This window comes from Heteronotia binoei, chromosome 20 (assembly GCF_032191835.1).
Source record: "Heteronotia binoei isolate CCM8104 ecotype False Entrance Well chromosome 20, APGP_CSIRO_Hbin_v1, whole genome shotgun sequence".
Lineage (NCBI taxonomy): Eukaryota > Metazoa > Chordata > Lepidosauria > Squamata > Gekkonidae > Heteronotia > Heteronotia binoei.
In genome coordinates, this window is record NC_083242.1 from 14,227,012 (window position 1) to 14,248,371 (window position 21,360).

General features: G+C 45.5%; 2 protein-coding genes and 1 non-coding gene across 3 annotated transcripts; 1 reads left to right on the plus strand and 2 right to left on the minus strand.

The window, feature by feature from the left end:
• Nucleotides 1-1,081: 1,081 nt before the first annotated feature.
• Nucleotides 1,082-12,611, minus strand: METTL26 (methyltransferase like 26). The gene is made up of 6 exons (XM_060260517.1): nucleotides 12,132-12,611; nucleotides 7,676-7,835; nucleotides 5,796-5,855; nucleotides 5,124-5,191; nucleotides 3,615-3,693; nucleotides 1,082-1,639 (listed from the first exon to the last, which is right to left on the minus strand). The coding sequence occupies exons 1-6, from the start codon at nucleotides 12,326-12,328 to the stop codon at nucleotides 1,592-1,594; spliced, it is 612 nt and encodes a 203-aa protein (XP_060116500.1). The 5' UTR covers nucleotides 12,329-12,611; the 3' UTR covers nucleotides 1,082-1,591.
• Nucleotides 12,612-15,589: 2,978 nt separating this feature from the next.
• On the minus strand, nucleotides 15,590-15,660 carry TRNAG-CCC (transfer RNA glycine (anticodon CCC)). The gene has a single exon. It is a non-coding gene; the product is annotated as a tRNA-Gly (tRNA).
• Nucleotides 15,661-17,693: 2,033 nt separating this feature from the next.
• Nucleotides 17,694-19,941, plus strand: LOC132588495 (peroxisome biogenesis factor 2-like). The gene is given in 2 exon segments (XM_060260895.1): nucleotides 17,694-18,521; nucleotides 18,523-19,941. Coding segments are annotated over 2 exon segments (912 nt in total). The 5' UTR covers nucleotides 17,694-17,745; the 3' UTR covers nucleotides 18,659-19,941.
• The last annotated feature ends 1,419 nt before the right edge of the window (nucleotides 19,942-21,360 follow it).

Sequence of the window (21,360 nt, forward strand, 5' to 3'; positions counted from 1 at the left end):
CGGCTTCTGTTGAGCTTAGCCCAAAGGGGTGCAGTTTAGATAACACCACAAGTACATGGGGGGTCAGTGGAAACTTGCCGCTGTGCTACGGCGGAACCTCATTTGGAATCCTCATTCGGAAACCCTATGAAGAAAGTTTGAACAGGTGAGGACTCTTTAGCTTGGAAGGGGGAAGACATGATAGAAGTTTACCAAATTATGCATGGGATAGAGGAGGTAGAGAAAGAAGTACTTTTCCCCCTTCTCGCAATACAAGAATTTGTGGGCACTCAATGAAACTGATGAGCAGTTGGGTTAGAACACATAAAAGGAAGTCCTTCTTCGCCCAAAGAGTCATTAACATGTGGAATTCACTGTTGCAGGGAGTGGCGGCAGCTGCAAACATAGACAGCTTCAAGAAGGGACTGGATAAACATGGAGCAGAGGTCCCATCAGTGGCTATTACCACAAGGTATAGATGGAACACCATGTCTGGGGTAAGTGATGCTCTGTATTCTTGGTGCTGGGGGGGGGGGCAACAGTGGGAGGGCTTCTAGAATTTTGGCCCAACTGGTGGACCTCCTGATGGCACTTGGGTTTTGGCCACTGCATGACACAAAGTGTTGGATGGGATGGGCCACTGACCTGATCCAACATGGCTTCTCTTATGTTCTTATGTCTGGGGCAGTGATGATCTGTATTCTTGGCGCTTGGGGGGCAACAGTGGAAGGGCTTTTGGAGTTCTGGCCCTGCTTGTGGACCTCCTGATGGCACCTGGGTTTTGGCCACTGTGTGACACAGAATGTTGGATTGGATGGGCCACTGGCCTGATCCAACATGGCTTCTCTAATGTTCTTATCCTATATGCACTCCTGATCCAAGAGATGATTAAGGCAGTCCCTATGAGGAAAGGCTGAAGATTCAGGGTCTTTCAAGGGGGGGGGGGGGATATGTTCTATAGGCACAGGGATGGAGAGTTCAACCCAAGTGATTACTCATAGCCAGAGAATAGTTTACCTCTCATATCTAGCAGGGGACTGCCTCATGTTTTTGTACACCTTCCCGGTTTGGAACAAAGAGCAGGGTCTGGAAAATGAGAGGATGCCATTGGGGGGAGGTCTTTAATCCAACTGCAGCAAGCAAGACAACACGGGGATTTTTGCCTAAGAATATCGTACCAACAGCTCGCTTTCAAACGGTCCACTTTCTCACCCAAATTCAGAACCAAATCCCTGTTCATAGGAAAAGTTCCTGTTCCTGCAACGAGATTCCGATGACTCCACAGGGCTCTTTTTCTAGCAGGAGCTCCTTTGCATATTAGGCCACGCCTCCTGATGTAGCCAATCCTCCTGGGAGTTACAGTAGGCCCTTTACAAAGAGCGGAGGATTGGCTACATCAGGGGGGCGTGGCCTAATATGCAGAGGAGCTCCTGCGAGAAAAAGAGCCCTGCGAGATGAGCAAGCTGGGTCACACACGCCAGGTACACGGGACACTGCCGAATACCATTGTTCCAAGCTGGACACCTGTGAGTCTTCTGCACACACAGATGCACCTGGGGAATAACATCAACCACGATGGAAACCGGCCACCAGACGCTGTCCGCAGGCCGGCTCACTGTTTACGGAAGACGAGGCACTTGTTATTGGCTGGCATGTCAACCTAGAAAGAGAAAGCCCAGTGTCAGTTTGCAGATCACGTCACAGGGACATGAGACCAGAAAGCATTCATTTGGTCAGTTCACAGGCCAGCATCTGGGCAGAAGTTCACGCTTCAAAACAATGTCCAGTTCAGCCACCTCCCGCCCCTTTCTATTTCCAAGAAACCAAACAACACCCAACAACTCCAAATGTATTATGTAGGCAGGGCTTTTTTTTGCAGCAGGGACTCCTTTGCATATTAGGCCGCACACCTCTGATGTAGCCAATCCTCCAAGAGCATACAGGGCTCTTCTTACAAGGCCTACTGTAAGCTCCAAGAGGATTGGCTACATCAGGCGTGTGTGGCCTAATATGCAGAGGAGTTCCTGCTACAAAAAAACCCCCCTGCATGTTGGTACAGGCTTCAGCAACTGGATGGAAAGTATACAAAAGAAGAAGGATCCAAGTGGGCGGCTGTATTGGTTTGAAGCAGTAGAACAAAGTAGGAGTCAAGTTGCACCTCTAAGACCAACCAAGTTTCGTTCAGAAAGTAAGCTTTGTTGTGCATGCAGACTTCTTCAGATGAGGGGCTGAAATACATGTAGTGGTTGGTTAAGAGAGTAAACGGATACAAAGTTAGGATCAAATGGCAAAATAGTATAATAAACTGGAAGACCATTTGGTCTGGATAGCAATAAAAGGTAATAAAAGTTGCCCGTGAATTGCTTTTGCTACAAGTCTAGGTAAAATAAAAGGACATGCATTTCCTAGTGATGTTCTCATCCCCGTAATTTGGGTTTATACCCCATCCTACACTCAGCCATTTACAATCTCCTTCCCTTCCTCTCCCCACACCCTTGTAAGGTAGGTGTAGAGAGTTCTAAGAGAACTGTGACTGGCCCAAGGTCACCCAGCTGGCTGCATGTGGAGGAGTGGGGAAATCAAACCCGGGTCTCCAAATTACAGTCCTTAACCTTACCGTTCTTAACCACTACACTGGCCCTGGTTAAGGGTTAGATTCCAATTCAATTCACAATCTACACACTTCTGTCACCTTTACCCGATTCTCAGTTACAAAAGAGTTTTCCAGTAACACTTAATTTTTTTTTAAATTCACAGCAAAATCCACAATAGCTTCACGCTGGAAAGTCAAAGCTCCTCCAGATTTATTACTATTGTGCAAAAAAGTTATCGGACACATACATTATGGCCAAACTCTATGACAATTTTATCATTTTTTATTTCTCAAAAGTTTTCATCCAGTTTTGAGGCAACTTGGTTCTCCATAGCAGAATAATTATCAAAATATGATTATATTCCCGATTTGATTGACACATTCTGCTTATGGTAAACTTACCGGATTTTAAATTCCTTAGACTATAGACTCTTTATTGAGAGAAAGTGTTTGAAACAACTAAATCCTGAAAGTTTCCAGCATATGTTCAAAATAGACGTTAGTTAAAAATGCTATATATTTATAACTGACAATTAATTTATAACTAATGATATGCTGCACTATATCATTTTATTATGTTTATGTTGTGAAAATACAATAAACTGATTTAAAAAAAAAGAAAAGAAAATCAAAACAGATAAGGTTCATTTCCCCACAGAAACCACTGTACTGCAGCGTTTTGGAAGGGAGAGAAGGTTCTAACCAAGGGTGGAATTCTAGCAGGAGCTCCTTTGCATATTAGGCCACATACCCCTGATGTAGCCAATCCTCCAAGAGCTTGCAAAAAACAGCCTTGAAAGCTCTCGGAGGATTGGCTACATCTGGGGTGTGTGGCCTAATATGCAAAGGAGCTCCTGCCAGAATTCCACCTCCGGTTCTAACTATTCCCAGCTAAGGATTCAGTTCCTTGAGGAGGAGGTAGGAAACCACTGCATGATTGACAGCAGGGAACGCCAGTACAGAGCATGAGGCTAGGCAAAAGGACACAGTTACTTCCCCGTGATGCTATTTCCTGTCCCGTCGCAATCTCTGCTCAACCTACCATCCTCTCCAGGAGCATACCGTTGAGCTCAGCAAGCTGCTGCAGGAAAGCTGTGTCCCGCAACCCCCAAGCTGGATTTCTGAAAGGCAAAAAGAACATCTCACATGCTGGGGCACCAACCTTGTGCCTCTAAGATGCATTTCCCCCCCACCTCCCCAGCTATTGATAGCTGCTCCCCCCAAAAAGACTAGCACCTTCAGAAACACCAGACAAGTATTCAAGTCAGAAATGTAACAGCTGATACCCGCTTTGGTTCCCACACATGATCTGGTGACCAGGAAAAGAGACACCCAGTGCCAAGGGCCAAGTTCACCTCTAGGAACTAGCTTTTGGTCAAAGAAGAGCAGCCACCAAGATAACTGAGCACATGGCCCCTCCAGTGTCCCCTCTAAGGTGAGTTGGTGTGAGCTGGCTCACAGTTTTTTCACCTCCGGCTCACACATTTTTGTCTTAGCTCAGGAAGGATGGCCCCAGAGCAAACTAATCGATGTGGTACCTCACAACTTTAATGCCAGGAGCTTGCAAAGTACAATTTTTGCTCAGTTTAGAGGGAGCATTGAGCTTCTCCCTCCTAGAGACTGGGTTTAGCTCCCCCCTGCAAAAAAACAATGGAAGGGGGAGAAGGAAAGAATCTGTTCCCCACCTGCGTTGCTTTTCTCCTACCAGGAAGTTGCTTGTGCAAATGAAACTTCCAAGTCCAAATCTACCATGGTGATGATGATATTGGATTTATATCCCGCCCTCCACTTTGAATCTCAAGAGTCCCAGAGCGACTCACAATCCCCTTTTATCTTCCTCCCCCACAACAGACACCCTGTGAGGTAAGTGGGGCTGAGAGGGCTCTCACAGCAGCTGCCCTTTCAAGGACAACTCCTGTGAGAGCTACAGCTGACCCAAGACCATTCCAGCAGCTGCAAGTGGAGGAGTGGGGAATCAAACCCAGTTCTCCCAGGTAAGAGTGTGCACACTTAACCATTACACCAAACTAGCCCAGAAAATGTTGCTGTGAATTTGCCTTCTTCCCTCCCCACTGAGATCACTTTGTTTTTCCCCCCACTCTCTTCTTGTCCCAAGGCCCTGTGTAAGATTATTTCATACAGACAAATACATAATTTCATAGCTATTCAAGTATAGCTGTCTGAGCACATATCCAAATAAGAAGACTACAGATTTATACCCCGCCCTTCTCTCTGGATCAGACTCTGAGCGGCTCACAATCTCCTATATCTTCCTCCCCCACAACAGACACCCTGTGAGGTGGGTGGGGCTGAGAGAGCTCTGACAGCAGCTGCCCTTTCAAGGACAAACTCTGCAAGAGTTATGGCTTACCCAAGGCCATTACTCAGCAAGTGGAGGAGGGGGGAATCAAACCCGGTTCTCCCAGATAAGAGTCCACGCACTTCACTGCTACACCAAACTGGCTCTCATCTGAAGGAACGGAGGGAGTCTATGCTCCTGCTAAGGTTTGGAGCAGCCCCCACTGAGACCCCAGCCCTAGTCTGCTCTTACCTCTGCCGCAAGCTGTAATCGAAGTCCACGTTGCTCTGGGGGGTGATGCACCCGTTGACAGCATAAGGCTTCGGACCACAGGGGAGAAACAAATATTAGACCAGGGCACACCCCAAACACAAGGAGGAAACGTTCTCATGACACACACAAGCACAGCCAACAGAGAGCCACGCCGAAGTCAGCAGGCATTTTGATTAAGAGAATAGAGCTGGATTTTCCAACCTGAGAACTACAAGGGAGCTTCGTCACATGGCTATCCATGTAACTGTGCAATCTATTGTTTTTTTTTAAAGTTATTTGTGTGTGTGCATGCATGTCTGGGAGCTAGAGCTCTAGTGACCTCTGGCAACCCCTAGTGGGGCATGGAGGTAAGGACATTCAGAGAGGTAGCTTGTACTGCCTACCTCTGCATCCCGGCCCTGGTATTCCTCCTTGGAGGTCTCCAATCCACGTATTTACCAGGGTCAGCCCATCTTTTCTGAGATCTGATGAGATTGGGCTTCCCTAGGCTATCCAGGTCAGGGCGCTGTACAATCTTCTTTTATGTCACTATTCATTATATACACTATTCATTATGGTCACACAGTCATCTTGGCAGTTTAGCACAACAAACAAAGCAGGGTATAAGCTCAGATTCTCACAACTGCACATGTTCCCCCGCTGATGACCTACCCCATATGTGATCATCACAGTGCAGGGTTTCAGCAGCTTCCCGGCTCCTTGGAACAAGACCTGCAAAGAGGGAAAGGGGGGGGGGGACAAGACGAAGGGGAGGGAATGAAAAAAACTTGGAAATCCAGAAAGAGTTTCCTGGCCCCACTGGTGGACCTCCTGATGGCACCTGGGGGTTTTTTGGCCACTGTGTGACACAGAATGTTGGACTGGATGGGCTATTGGCCTGATCCAACATGGCTTCTCTTATATTCTTATGTCTGGGGCAAGTGATGCTCTGTATTCCTGGTGCTTGGGGGGGGCACAGTGGTAGGGTTTCTAGTGTCCTGGCCTCACTGGTGGACCTCCTGATGGCACTTGGGTTTTTTGGCTGCTGTGTGACACAGAGTATTGGACTGGATGGGCCACTGGCCTGATCCAACATGGCTTCTCTTTATGTTCTTATGTCTGGGGCAAGTGATGCTCTGTATTCTTGGTGCTTAAGGGGGCACAGTGAGAGGGCTTCTTGTGTCCTGGCCTCACTGGTGGACCTCCTGATGGCACCTCGGATTTTTTTGGCCACTGTGCGACACAGAATGTTGGATTGGATGGGCCACTGCCCAACATGGCTTCTCTCATGTTCTTAGGATATTTGGGGAAAAGGGCAATGCACAAATTCCCGTTAAATAGCCAGAAGTACATTGTAGCACCAGCAGCATCTCTCTCATCCCTGGAATCCCCTGTTCATCGTAGAGCCTTTTCCCCTAGCTAGATGGCATGCACTCCCCTCTGCAGTTTTAGAGGGGAGATATAGAAACATCCCTAAGAATGAGAGATTCTGCCCTTGTGGAGTAGGGGTCATCGAAACTGTCGAACCTGTTCTCCTCTCATGCCAATTTTACCAGGAGAGACGGGCAAGGTCCCCTCATAAGTAGACTTCAGGGCCATTCCAGTCTTTCTAATTTTGTCACTAGGAAGTTTCTAATGGGAGCGAACCCACAGATTACAGCTCCTTGTGCAAGGTTCTTTTCAATCACATCTAAAGTTCGCAAAGATATATTACGTTCCGAAGTCAAATTTTAATTGCTATTTAATATACACTGTTTCCTACTGTTCTTATGCGATATTTGACGGTTTTGTAAGTATTTTAGCTTTGTTTTTTTACTTTTGTAAAAAAAAAAAATTCTGATTTGTGCTGGTCGTTGACAGTATTAAAACTGAACGAACGTACAACCAGAACTCTTGTTTCACAGAAACTGAGCAAGCAAAGGTCAGCTTAGAAAAGAGAAGACTCAAGAGTGGAATTCCCGCAGGAGCTCCTTTGCATATTAGGCCACACCCTCCTGATGTAGCCAATCCTCCAAGAGCTTACAAAGCTCTTTTTTGTAAGCTCTTGAAGGATTGGCTTAATCGGGAGGGGGGGCATGGCCTAATATGCAAAGGAGCTCCTGCTGGAATTCCACCCCGGGAAGATCTGTGTTGCTTTGAAGCAACAAAACAAAGTTTTGAGTCCAGTGGCAACTTTAAGACCAACAAGCTTTAAACCTGGGTATAAACTTTTCTGTGCATGCATACAAAAGCTAATCCCCAGAATGAAATTTAAAGGCGCCGCTGGACTCTTCGCTTTGTTTTGGACCTGTAGGTGAAGCTGCCCTCAAAAATCTGCAGATGAAAAGCATATCTGCAAATTCACCACTAGGTGGCACTCTGACTATTTTAACCACACATATTAAAGAGACAGAAGCCTTCTCCGAATCAGCCAGTGGGGTGCTGGAAACTTTTACACAATGTGTGTGAAAGAGCCACATGTGGCTCCCGAGGTGCAGTTTGGCCACCCCTGGCCTGGAACATCCAGCTGGGCCCACAGTGCCAGGGCTCCAAATCGAGAAGGGGCTGCTCACCTCAGTACAGCGGATGTCCGAAATATGCATCATGTTGATGTTGACAATGAGGTCCAGAGAGCTGGGCCTCAGCCCCCACGTCTCCCAGCTCTGGGATGCGTCAAGGAAGATGGGCGGCTTGACATTCGGGAGGCCCAGGGCCTTGGTGAAGGCAGAGATGCTACAAGACAAAAGAGAGAAAAGGAGAACCCGTGAGCGGCTAGACCAGGGGTGGCCAAACTTGCTTAAGGTAAGAGCCACATAGAATAAACGTCAGATGTTTGAGAGCTGCAAGACATGAACGTCAGAAGGAGGGAGGGAAGGAGGGAGGGAGGAAGGAAGATGGGGGAGGGAGGTGGAAAGGAAGCAATTTTAACTTTAAATATATTCTCCAAGTTGTCAGCTGGCTTGTCTTGGAAGGAAAGGAAAGGTCCCTGCACAAGCACCAGTCGTTTCCGACTCTGGGGTGACGTTGCTTTCACAATGTTTTCACGGCAGACTTTTTACGGGGTGGTTTGCCATTGCCTTCCCCAGTCTTGGAGAAGTGATTTAAAGAGAGAAATGTCTTCTCCGAGCTAGCTGATGGGGCAGTGGGGCTTCGAGAGCCGCACAATATGTGTGAAGGAGCCACATGTGGTTACCAAGCTGCAGTTTGGCCACCCCTGGGTTAGACCATCTTAGAGAAGGCAGAAATGCAAACACATTACTTTCTAGGAAAGCCACCGCTTTGGGAGACAAGCATGCTGGGAGACAAGATCAGGCTAGGCTATTAACTGACTAATTATTTCATTTGAAACTTGCATGGGAAGTTTCTTTTTTTCTGGAAAAGGAGGTGCCGGGGCTTTTTGTCTGGGGGAACGCAGTGGAACAGGGTTCTGGATCCTCTTTTGGGGGGGAAATTCTCCCAAAAAGTTTTAAAGTTCATGAGGGGCACCCGTGTGTTTCTCCTTCGTTTCCCTCTTGAGAGTTCCGGCACCTCTTGTTCCAGGGAAAAAAAAAAACCCTGGTCACGCCTAACCAGAATAAAATGGTGTCTGGTAAACTGAGCACAAACAGGGGCACATCACAACCAGATTCACCACCCAGCTACAGAAATAGCTGGTCAATTACCCATGCAAGTTTTTAATCAAATAATTAGTCCGTTAATAGCCTAGCCTGATCTTGTCAGAGTTCAGACGCTAAGCAGGGCTGGCCAAAATCAGGGCTTGGACAGGAGACCACCAAGGAACTCCAGGGTTGCTACGCAGAGGCAGGCAACGGCCAACCACCTTGGAACATCTCTTGCCTCAAAATCTCCGTGGCCCTGGGGTCGCCATGAGTCAGCTGCAACTTGATAGCACACTATTAATTCATAGTGGCCCGTTTCTGACTACAAGAACCAAAAAAGCTGTACAAGAGAAAGAAAACACTTCCTCTATATTGGAAGAGGCATTGCTTTAAAGCAGGGGTGGCCAAATTGTGGCTCAGGAGCCACATGTGGCTCTTTCACACATTTTGTGTGGCTTTCAAAGCCCCCACTGCCCCATCAGTGTTTCTATCTTTAAATCACTTCTCCAAGCCAACCCAGCTGGTAGCTTGGAGGATGCATTTAAAATTAAAGTTGCTTTCTCTCCACCTCTCACCTCCCTCCCCTCCATCTATTTTCCTTCCTTCCTTCCGGCTCTCAAAGATCTGATGTTCATGTCTTGAGGCTCTCAGACGTCTGATGTTTATTCTATGGGGCTCTTACGTAGCTTCAGTTTGGTCACTGATGCTTTAGAGACCCCATCCCCTTCCTGGGAACGCCACTGTTTACTGCAGCCAAGGCACATAAATGGAGAGCACTGCTTGCATCCCATCTTCTACAGAGAAGCTCAGGACGGCACCCATAGTTCTCCCCCACACACACTTTTTCTCCTAACCAACCATGAGAGATAGGTTAGGCCAGGGGTGCTTAACAAAAGAGCCACATAGGATAAACATCAAATACTCGAGAGCTGCAAGACAGGAAGATAAGATGTTTGAGTGCTGCAAGACATGAACATCAGATGTTGGAAGGAAAATAGATGGGAGAGGAAGGGGAGAGACATGGAAAGAAAGCAACTTTAACTTTAAATGCATTTTCCAAGCCACCAGTTGGCTTGGAGAAGTGATTTAAAGAGAGAAATGTCTTCTCCAAGCTGGCTAATGGGGCAGTGGGGAGCTTTAAGAGCCACACAGTATGTGTGAAAGAGTCACATGTGGCTCCCAAGCCACAGTTCGGTCACCCGTGAGTTAGGGTACAGAAAGAAAGATCAGTGCTCAGCATCACCCAGGAAGTCTAACAACGAGCGGGTATCTGAACTGGGATCTCACTGGTCCTAACCCAACACTCCAACCCCAGCAGCTTTGTGGTTTACATGAGAACAAAGTTCCCTCTATGCTGCACTAGGGGGCGCTGGCACACAACATTTTAGCTGCCACTGCAGAGAGAATGGTCTCAGTCTACAACAGAGAAGACATTTCCTGCCCCCTCCATTGGAAACAATGGAAGAAGGGGGGCACTTCCTTCTGGGGCCCATAGAATTTAACCCCAGTCCAATCTTTTTGAAACTTTGGAGGTTTTTTGAGGAGAAGCACCAGCAGCTATGCAGCAAATTTGGTGCCTCTACCTCAAAAAACAGCCCCCTCCCAGCCCCAGATAGATTCTCCTTTATAGCCTATGGGGCCCATTGACTATAATAGTCCCGCTAGGCTATAATGGAGCCAGAAAAAAATCAATTTTTTTGCACACTCCTATTATGCTTTTCAGTATGGTTTGTAAACTGCCTTGAGTCACAGGGAAAAGTGGGATATAAATAATCGAATAAATAAATAGTTGATAACATTTAAGTGACTTCCTGTTCGTTAGGTTAGGCAGGGTTCTGAGAATTATTGTTTCTCCTCTGTTATACTTAACCTGTAATGCTGGTTGTCATATTTCACTTTTTAAAAAAAGGAATAGGCTACAAGAGTTCCACCCCCCACCCCACCCCACGTGCTGGTCTGTTTTCTAAGGCTCAGTACAGGGTGACAGTAGGAGACCAGGTCTACCAATATAGTAGCAAGGGGAAGGTAGATCTATTCTCTGGAGGCCAGGTCTCTCAATATAGCGAAAAGGGGTGAATAGACCTGTTCACTGGAGGTCAGGTCTACCCATTGTCTTTAATAGTGAATGGGAGGTCAGTCTACCCCAAAAATGGGGGGAGCAGAGACCTGGCCTACTAAATGACTTAAATGGAGAATGGGAGGTCTGTTGATTAGAATATTAATATGGGGCCCAGGTCAACCCATTGACTTGAATGGGGAAGAGGAGAGGAGGCTTACCAATTTGCTTGAATGGAGGAGCAGAGGCCAGGCCTACCCATTGAGTTGGATGGAGAAGTGGAAACCAGGTCTATTGCTTGACTTGAACAAAACTGTAAAGGCCAGGCTTCCCCAATGACTTAAATAGAGATGGGTAGGGAGAATCCATTCACTTTCACAGGAAAGCAGAGACCAGGTCTACCCATTAATTTGAATGGGAATGGGGAAAGAGGGACGGTGGCTCAGTGGTAGAGCATCTGCTTGGTAAGCAGAAGGTCCCTGGTTCAATCCATGGCATCTCCAAAAAAAGGGTCCAGGCAAATAGGTGTGAAAAACCTCAGCTTGAGACCCTGGAGAGCCGCTGCCAGTCTGAGAAGACAATACTGACTTTGATGGACCAAAGGTCTGATTCAGTATAAGGCAGCTTCATATGTTCATGTTCAAAGAGAGGCCAGGTCTACCCAGGGGTGTCAAACATGCAGTTTGGGGGCCAAATCAGGTCCCCGGAGGGCTCCTATCAGACCCCTGAGCAAGTGGCTTTCTTCTCCCTCTTGCTTCCTTCTGCATCACAGCTTGCTTTGCCAGGCTTGCTCAATCGCACAGGAGTTACAGATCAAAGCCTCTATTTTCTCCATGGGCTGAGGCTCCTTCCATGGGGAGGATGGGGGGAGGAGAATAGTTTGCTTTGCCAGGCTCTCTCAATCGCACCGCAGAGCTACTGAGCCAAGCCTCTCTTCCTTCTGTTGGCTGAGCCTCCTCCCCCTCCTGGTCCCCTGGGGAAGGAAGGAAGGAAAGCTTGCCCAGTTCCCTGGATTCCATGGGAGAAATGCAAAGAAAGCATCTTTGAGACCAATGGGTGCTAACGTTTTAAGCATGTTTTAAGTTTTTTAAAAACGACATTTGTGTTTGTGTTCTTTATCAAATTTATCTCTCTGCTACCTAATCTTAAATAGGTACACACATGGCCCGGCCCAACAAGATCTCATTTATAACAGATCCGGTCCTCATAACGAATGAGTTCGACACCCTGGCCGACGATCCAGCCCCTTGGTGACTTCCGCGGGTCGACCTGGCCTCCAGCGGAGCCTCGGCCGCTTCCTGAGGATGGAGCCCGGGCCTCCTCCTCCCCTCCCCTCCCCTCTCCCGCGCCTTCCCAGCCCGGCTTGGCTACTACCTTTGCATACATTTCGCGTCCACCTCGGAGGGCTGCCAGAGCACGTTGGGCAGGCCTTGGGCGAAGTGGACGGCGTGCTGCCCGGTCCCCGAGGCCACCTCCAGCGCCTCCACCTGCGGCCGGCTGGGGCTCACGTACTGCCGCAGCACCCGCAGGATGGGCTCCTTGTTCCGGTCCGCCGCCGCCGCCACGATCATGCTGCTGCTGCTGCTGCTGCTGCGCTTGCTTCGGCCTTTGGCAATTGCAAACAGGTCTCCACCTTGCAATTGCAATAGGTCTCAACGCAACAACGGGGGTTGCAAATCAGGCGGAAAAGCCAAGCCCCCTTTGCAAATGTCGCCTTCTGGGCATTGCAATTTGCAAAGGCTCGCAGCTTGCCTTCCCACGCGCTTCCCGGCGCAGCTGCAAACCGGAGGAAACCCACAGATGGCTCGGGGAGGGGCCGCAGGATCCCCCGTAGGAAGGAAGCCAAGAAAAGACTACACCTTCCAGAATGCATTGCGCAGAAGGGGAGGTGCCAAAGCAATTAAGGGTGTCAAACTTTTTTGTTATGAGAGCCGGAACCTTGTTGGGTCGGGCCATGTGAGGCCGGTTACTGTGTGTACCTATTTAAGATTAGGTAGCAGAGATATAAACTTTATAAAGGACACAGACAAGCACAATTATATATATTTTAAAAAACTTAAAACGTGCTTAAAAACGTTAGTACTCATTGGTCTTAAAGGCGCTTTCTTTGTATTTCTCCCATGGGATCCAGGGCACTGGGCAAAGGAAGCTCTGACTCTTTCCTTCTTTCCCCAGGGGACCGGGGGGCGGGGCAGGAGAGAAGCCTCAGCCAATAAAAGGAAGAGAGGCTTGGCTCAGTAGCTGTGATGTGTGAATGAGAGAGCCTGGCAAAGCAAGCTCTTCCTCCCCCCCCCCTTGCTCCCCAAGGGAGGAGCCTCAGCCAATGGAGAAAACAGGTTTTGCTCTGTAGCTCCTGTGCAATTGAGCAAGCCTGGCAAAGCAAATTGTTACATAAAAGGAAGCAAGAGAGAGGGAGAAGGAAGCAGATGACAGCCAGTTGTTCGGGGGGGGGGGCTGATAGGAGCCCTCCAGGGGCCTGATTTGTCCCCTGGGGCAGCTGTTTGATATCCCTGGATTAGGATTAGTGTAGCACCACTGAGAGAGTGCTTGCTTCAAAGGAACTCCCATTAAAAGCAGAATCATAGAATAGCAGAGTTGGGACGTCCAGGGTCATCTAATCTAACCCCCTGTACAATGCCAGAAATGCACTGCTCCCTCCTCTCTACTCCTTGCCAACTTCCAGGAGATCTCCTGGGCTTAAAAGTAGGATTGCAGCTGAGTTGTGGTGTCTGACTGGTTCCTCTTTCCAGAAGCTCATGTTGCAGTAAACGTTTACAAAACATATTACAATATAACTATAGTATATTCATTGCATGTGTTTATGTATGTATTTAGATCCAGGTGGGCAGCCATGTTGATCTGAAGCAACAGAACGAAGTAGGAGTCCAGCAGCACCTTTAAGACCAACAAAGTTTTATTCAGACTGTAAGCTTTCATGTGCATGCAGACTTCATCAGACACAGGAATGGGGTACAGTGAGCAGAGCTACATATAGCTGGTGGGCAGTGGTTAGAAACGCAAAGTGCTATAGGACTATGATTTATTTGTAAAATGTTTGCAACTTCTGTGTTTTACAAGTGAAAAATTATTAAATTGTTGTTATAATCTCACCACCTACATTCGAAGTATAATGGTAATGAAGTAATGTAAAATAAGTACAATAAGATACTGCTTATTATCTATGATTTGTAATTGATCTTTAAAACTGCAATAAACTTTGTATTTTGTTTGGGAAAAGAAGAGCGCAGAGTGGTACAAAGTTAGAATCCAGTGGCAAAATTCTGACATGTTACTGTTGTGTTGGTTTCCCACGCACATGCTATCCAGACCAAATGTTCTTTTAATTTGTTAATTTTACTAGTTTGCCACTGGATTCTAACTTTATATCACTTTGCATTCTAGACCCACCAGCTATATGTAGCTCTCCTCATTCCACTGTCTGATGAAGTCCGCATGCACATGAAAGCTTACATTCTGAATAAAATTTTGTTGGCCTGAAAGGTGATACTGGACTCCTACTATGTATGTATTATATGTAATACAACAGTCTACTCCTCCCCTAATATCTACGTGATATTTAGTGCTATTGGGTGGAGCTGTTTCCAGTTTCCCACGTTAGATAAAGTTGTTAGTTTAATTTAATAAATTGAAATTAATTAAATTTAATTATATGTTAGCTAAAGGTGTTAGTTATTAAAAATTGTCTCTTGGCAAATCAACAGCTCATGTTTCAAGCCAGCTTGTCTCTGCTGAATAAACCTGAGGGGTGCCTTAATAAACACCCTTAACCTAAAAACCCACAGCCGGGTTAATTGCAATGCAATACACTAACATTGCAAATATAAACTTTAACGCAAGGGTGTCGAACTTATTTGTTATGAGGGCCAGATCTGAAATAAATGAGACCTTGTTGGGCCGAGCCATGTCGGGTTGGGCCGAGTCATGTTGGGCCAGGCCATGTGTGTACGTGGTTAAGATTAGGTAGCAGAGATATAAATTTTATAAAGGACACAGACAAACACAATGAAATATATTTTTTAAAAACCTAAAACGTTAAAACGTTGCTTAAAACGTTAGCACTCATTAGTCTTAAAGGTGCTTTCTTTGTATTTCTCCCAGGGAACTGGGCAAAGGAAGCTGTGGCTCTATCCTTCCTTCCCCAGGGGACTGAGGGGGAGCCTCAGCCAATAGAAGGCGAGGCTTGGCTCAGTACCTCTGCTGTGCGAATTAGAGAGGCAGGAAAAACAAGCTCTGCCTCTCCCCTCCCTCCCCAAGGGAGGAGCCTCAGCCAATGGAGAAAATAGAGGTTTAGCTCTGTGCTATTGAGGAAGCCTGGCAAAGCAAGCTGTGATGCAGAAGGAAGCAAGAGAGAGGGAGAAGGAAGCAGATGACAGTCAGTTGCTCCGGGGCCTGATAGGAGCCTTCTGGGGGCCTGATTTGGCCCCTGGACGGACCACATGTTTGACAGCCCTGCTTTAACATAATTAAACTTTAACATTAGTAATCGTGTTGCAGTAAAGAAATTAATAATACTTTTTCCCTTCAAAAATACAGTCGACTCCACGGGGCTCGTCTGCTTTCTTCTTCGTAGCCCCTGGCACGTGGGCCCCCAAGCGCAAGTCCCACCGGTGTGCCTAAACAGAACTGGCATTTGCAAATCATGAAGAAGGAACCGTCCTTTTTTATTCAAGAGAGAGCGGCAGAAATGAGAGCAATCCGTTCCGTTCCCTTGCAAAACGGAGTCTGCTTTGGGACTGGCGAAATTCTGGGCAAATATGAATTTTGACAAGCAAGTTGGAGGAGAGAATTTCTAAAAAAAAAAAAAAAATTCTTGCGCCGCCCGGGAATCGAACCCGGGTCGCAAGAATGGGAATCTTGCATGATACCACTACACCAGCGGCGCGGTTAGGAAATTGAGGCTCTGAGAGTTCTCATAAAGCAACAGAGAGCCCCCTAGTGGTTCCTGACTATAATACAGAGCCTTTTTTGCTGAGCACGTGGTGGGAACATTCCGGCTATTCGCTACTTTAATCTTCGATTACAGACGCATCATTTAGATGCCATTTCCTGTCCAGCCCCGGCGAGCTGCTAATGCTCAGAGTGCCAACGGTTCATTATTTCTCATATGCACTTTAAGGGGCAGAGCTTAAGAACCACCAGCACGTGGACTGGGCAGGGGGCAGCATTCAAAGTTGGGGGGCGGGGCCTGACTACGGATCTGACACAGAGTAGCGCCCCTCCCCCCGGGCTGGCATCTCTGTAAATCGGGGAGGACAAGAAATGATTTCGGTTCCATTTCTATAAGGATAGAAGCAGACTATAGAACAGGACTGTATGACAGCAATATCATCTCTTCCTTGAGTTGCCAGATCTGGGTTGGGGAATACCGGGAGACTTTGGGGGTGGAGCCGGGAGAGGGCGGGGTTTGGGGAGGGGAGGGGCTGTTTTTTCAGGTTTACATTGCGGCGGGGCAAATCGTGGGGTTTGCCCTGCGCAAGATGCCGGCGCAGACCAACTGGTGCAAAATCGCCAGTTTGCTCCACCCAGAAATGGAAGCCTGCCCCGGAGAAAGGTAAGTGCAGAATCAGCCTTATTTTAGCATTTGTATCTCACAATCATTTTGTCTAGGCAACAACTCCAAAACTCACAATAAGATTTCTTTAGTGGCTGAAACATTCTTCTGAGGCAGAAACAAGGCTTTTTTTCTGGGGGTACGCGGTGGAATGGAGTCCTGGAACCAGGAATGGAGTCCTGGAACAAAATTCTCAAAAATTGTTTAAAAGTTCATGAGGGGGGCACCCATGTGTTTCTCCTTCAATTCTCTCTTGAGAGTTCTGGCACCTCTTTCTCCAGAAAAAAAAAAGCCCTACTTAAACTGATCAAAAGAGTAGAACAGATCTTTTTGTAAAATCAGAGGATCTTCTTTGACTAAACAACATGTTAACAATATGAAGGACTTGCTGAACACTGTAATTGTCAGGCTTAATTGGTATCATTACCCGTTATGAATTTCAATTAAAAAAACTAATATCAACAATAGAGGAAGCAAATTAAGAGTCAGTTTTGTTCTTTATGTGTGTGCCATATATGGAGACAGAGTGTCAGGGTGTTCAAGGCCTGAACCCCATGGGTCCTCAGAGCAGTAGTACACAAGTAACAAGACTGTTTTTTTTATTATAAAATAATTTATAAAAGTTATAAGATTCAAGCAATTAAGAAAATGTATTAGATGGCCAATACATTAAACTTAAATAATGCAGGAAGAAAACAAGAAAGACTAGCTCAACTATCTAGTGCTTTTTAGAGTTTGCATTAGACGGAACAAACCTTAAGTTCCAAAATTGCAAGTCAAAACTCAGGAATTCTCTACATTGCTAGCAATTCAAGCAGGTCATATTTTAGGCCTTCAGTCCATTAGAATCTCAGCTAGTCTCCCCTTCTCTGGGCCTTGGCTGTTTTATAGGTTTTGACCCAGCAACATCAAGTGACAATCACATCCGATCAGAACACGCTCTCTTTAGAAGCCTCTCAAAGATTACCTCATCACCCCAGCTATCCTTTCCCCATCCTACAGGCGGCAGGTTCTTATGAGAAGCTAATCACGCCATCCTCATGTCTGGTCTTGAAAATGATAAAAACTTCACAGGCTAAAAAACTTAATTAGTGACACCTGCAGGTTGAACAAGGCCTGTTAATAGCTACACAAACCCTTGAGAGGAGGCCAGGGGTGCTTTTCCTCACTCAGAAAGATTAACTGACAGAGAGGGAGGCAGTTGCCAAAGCTGGGAGAGAAGGGGGAAAGACCAAAGTTCAGATCTCTGCTCAGAAATTTGGGGCAGTCTCTGTCCCTTTTAGTCCCAGTTCTCCTTAAGTCATCTATTGCACAATTTTGTTGCTCAAACTAATACTAATTATTCTAAGGCATAAAAAGTGCAGTGGAGAATGCTAATAATAATGTTTCTTCGTTGCAGAAAGCAGTGTGTTGACAATGGCAGCCAGCGACAATAATGGCAAAAAAGTGACCCCTGCACTCCGAATAAGTCAGCTTGATGCCCTTGAACTAAACAGAGCCTTGGAGCAGCTAGTTTGGTCCCAGTTTACTCGATGTTTTCATGGATTTAAGCCTGGCCTGTTGGCTCGCTTTGAACCAGAGGTTAAGGGATTTCTTTGGCTTTTTTTGTGGAGATTCACCATCTATTCTAAGAACGCGACAGTGGGACAGGCTATTCTGAACATTCAGTACAAGAATGACTTATCCCAGAAGCAAAACTACCAGACGCTAAGCAAGCACCAGAAACTATGGTATCTTATTTGCATTGTTGGTGGTAGGTGGCTGGAAGAAAGGTGCTATGATTTGTTTAGCAATCGCCCATTGGAGTCTTTCCAGAAGACCAAGTATTTCATTAATTTAGCAGTTGGATTCCTCAAACTTTGTGAATTACTGAACTTCCTCATTTTTCTTCAGAAAGGAAAGTTTGCTACCCTCACTGAGCGTATTTTAGGAATCAGGTCTGTGTTCTGTCAGCCTCAGAGTATTCGTCAAATTGGATTTGAATACATGAACAGGGAACTCCTGTGGCATGGGTTTGCAGAATTTCTTATTTTTCTTTTGCCCCTTATTAACATGCAAAAACTCAAACTCAGTCTTTCTTCTTGGTCTCTAGCTGTTGCAGGATGTTCAAATAAGGAAAATTCTTTGGCAGCAGGTAGTAAGGAATGCTGTCTCTGTGGAGAATGGCCAACTATGCCTCATACCATTGGCTGTTCACGTTTTTTGTTACTACTGCCTTAAAAGTAACTACTTATTTGATATGTATTTTACCTGTCCTAAATGTGGCATGGAAGTGCATGACCTGCAGCCATTAAAATACAAGATAGAAATGAAAGAGGTGTACACTTAGTAGCCTTTTTGAAGACCCCCCCCCAAATTCATAACTACACTTTGTGAAATCTACACTTTGTGAAATCTACTGAATAGTGATATTTAAATAAAGCATTGCCTCTTAATTTTGCCTTTTATAGTTTAACATAAAATATTTTAGCACTGTTTGTAAAAATGAGCAGTTTTTGTAAAGAAATGGTGATTGGTTTTGTCCTATTTTATTTATACTCCCAGAACTAAAGGTCTGATAGCAATAACCCCTTCACACAATTTGCTTCCTGGTTTAGTGCTGCTCCTTACATGGTGGCATTACAAACATCCGGTAAATATCAGACAATCAGATTTACAGATTCCTTGTATCCAGTTCGCAAATTCCCCTATGGTGACATGATCCTGCAGTATCACTGTGCCAGTTTGACTTGAGATGTTTTGCAGCCACCTGCATGGAACATTTAAGACAACTTCACCTTGTACTAAAGAATCACACAGGCTGAATTGCAGTATATCAATAGGGAAAGGACCACAGAGAACCAGCACAAAGGTACCAAATTTGACCCACTCTCTTCTGTACAATAAGGTTGTATTTAAATCCTAGATTACTTGCTAAAGAAAACAGTATTCTCTACACAAAAGTCTATTGCAATGCAATCCTGTGTGGAGTTCTCCAATCTAAACTGGTTGATTTCATTGGATTTACAGATGTAACTGTACATAGGATTATACTGTTCTCCACACAGTACTGTGGCCCACATTTCAAATTATAGTGAACAATGTTGACTGGGTTTCATAGAGGTTACACTGAATATAGTCCAGTACTATATAGCATAAGAGTAAGTGTTGGAGCAATAATTGTATAGCTTGGAAAAGCTAGAGTGTTTGCATAATCTTTGCCTCAAGAAATTTTGATTTTTTTTAACAAATATTTTTCTTAGATTCCTGTTTTCAAGGAGGAGGATGACCTGTCACTATTGACCTCTTTATACTCTGACAGTATCACAGGTTCACAGCTCTGTCCTTATAGTGAACTGGCTTTGTGTTAATGTATGACAAACATTGAAGGTGGGCATAAATGACAGTATGATAGCAAGGAACTTTCTCTACAGGAGGTCTTTACCTCAACAGTAACATTGTAAAGAAGGTAAAAGCACAGTCTTGACTTTCTTCCAATTAAATTTGATTTGGATCTTAATTGCTATTGTATACTGTATTCTAACAGTTGACAATGTAACCTAACAAAGATGTATAGATTTGACGAGCTAAACAAAAATGACTGAATAAAAAAGAACCTCTTTTTAAATGAAATCATGCTGTTTATTTTTTCACTGAAGAGCTGTGTTCACTGAAGAGCAAAGACCTGAAAACAAAACAGTTTAAATTATGATCATCCTTGAATAACTGACTTCACTTTAGTATTTTGTAAGCACTAGTCTGTGTTGATGCGCGTAGAGAGACCAAGAGGGTGATGCTTAGCGACGCACGAATGAAGGCTGTACACAGCTGTAAAACCACTATATACATTTATTTACACCAACTCACTCTCCTGACTGACAATATGCTCCGCTGCAACTCCAACTCCATAAACCCACAATCACCACAGTTGCTCTGTACATTTATACATGGGACAGCCAATCAGCAACTTGCTGTGTCATGCTGACTCTGCTGGCTGATGTAAGACTTCTGGCAGCCAGCCACCTGCTGTCAGGTAGATCATCTAAGCCTTCAGATCTACTTTCAGTTCTGCAGCACATGCTATAAGCTGTCTCTTTTACACATAATAGTGACACCCCTCCTCAGGTTATAGCGGTGCTGCCATCCATCCATTACAACATTGCTTATACATATTGATCATTTTACCATCAATACATTGATTACATACATTCCCATTAATTACTGTTCAGTTACTGTTACAGTTCAGTTACCTCCATTCCTCCTGAACACACACACATTTTGCTCTGCTTGCCAATTAACCTGCAAGCACATCCTTATCAGTTGCCACTCTGCCCAGACTGACCATATCTCCTCAGTTGGCTCTCTGCCCAGACTGAGCACCTGCCTTATCTTTTGCTGGCTTGTTTCCCAGACTTGATAATAACTTTACCGTACCATATCTTGTGGTGTAAAGGTGCACATATTTTTCAATTCACATTTGCTTACAGACTTGTTACAGATTTTAGGTTTTTCTTACACATAACATAACACTTGCAGGGTTTTTTTTTTAGAATTGTTCACACTTCAGCTCAGTTTTACAATAGTTTAAGTACAGCTTATCATACATTTTCAAACAGTAAGTTTGTTTTATTTTACAGCATTCCTTTTCATTGCAGCACTTTATTCATTGTACATTGCAACCTTTTTAATTCAGTTATTGCTTACAGCCTCTCTTCCAGGCTTTGCTCAGGTGTCTCCTTCCTCTCCAAGAGACATTTCATTTAACAGCTCCAACACACTGGGATATGCTTTAGGATGGTCATCATATACATAGGTATATCCCCCTTCTTCTCTTGTAAAAGAAGTATCCATGTGTACCTCTGGTGCACTTACACAGCCCCTTGGCTTTCCATCTGGCAAACTATTTCCCTTGCCCAGATAGTTCACATCCGTATCCAAACCATATCTTTTTGGCGGCACACCCTTATTTTCTCTTGCAGAGACTCTGACTGGCTCCCTTTTTACAGCCTCAGATGTCTCCTGCTGTTTACTGGTGCCTGCCAAACTGCTCAT

Excerpts from the sequence above, each read along its gene's own strand:
- METTL26 (XM_060260517.1), bottom strand. The coding sequence starts at position 12,328 with ATGATCGTGGCGGCGGCGGCGGACCGGAACAAGGAGCCCATCCTGCGG. Across the intron at positions 7,836-12,131 it reads GACGCGAAATGTATGCAAAG|CATCTCTGCCTTCACCAAGG; the intron begins GTAGTAGCCAAG and ends TTTGTCTTGTAG. Across the intron at positions 1,640-3,614 it reads GTATGCTCCTGGAGAGGATG|GTTGACATGCCAGCCAATAA; the intron begins GTAGGTTGAGCA and ends TTCTCTTTCTAG.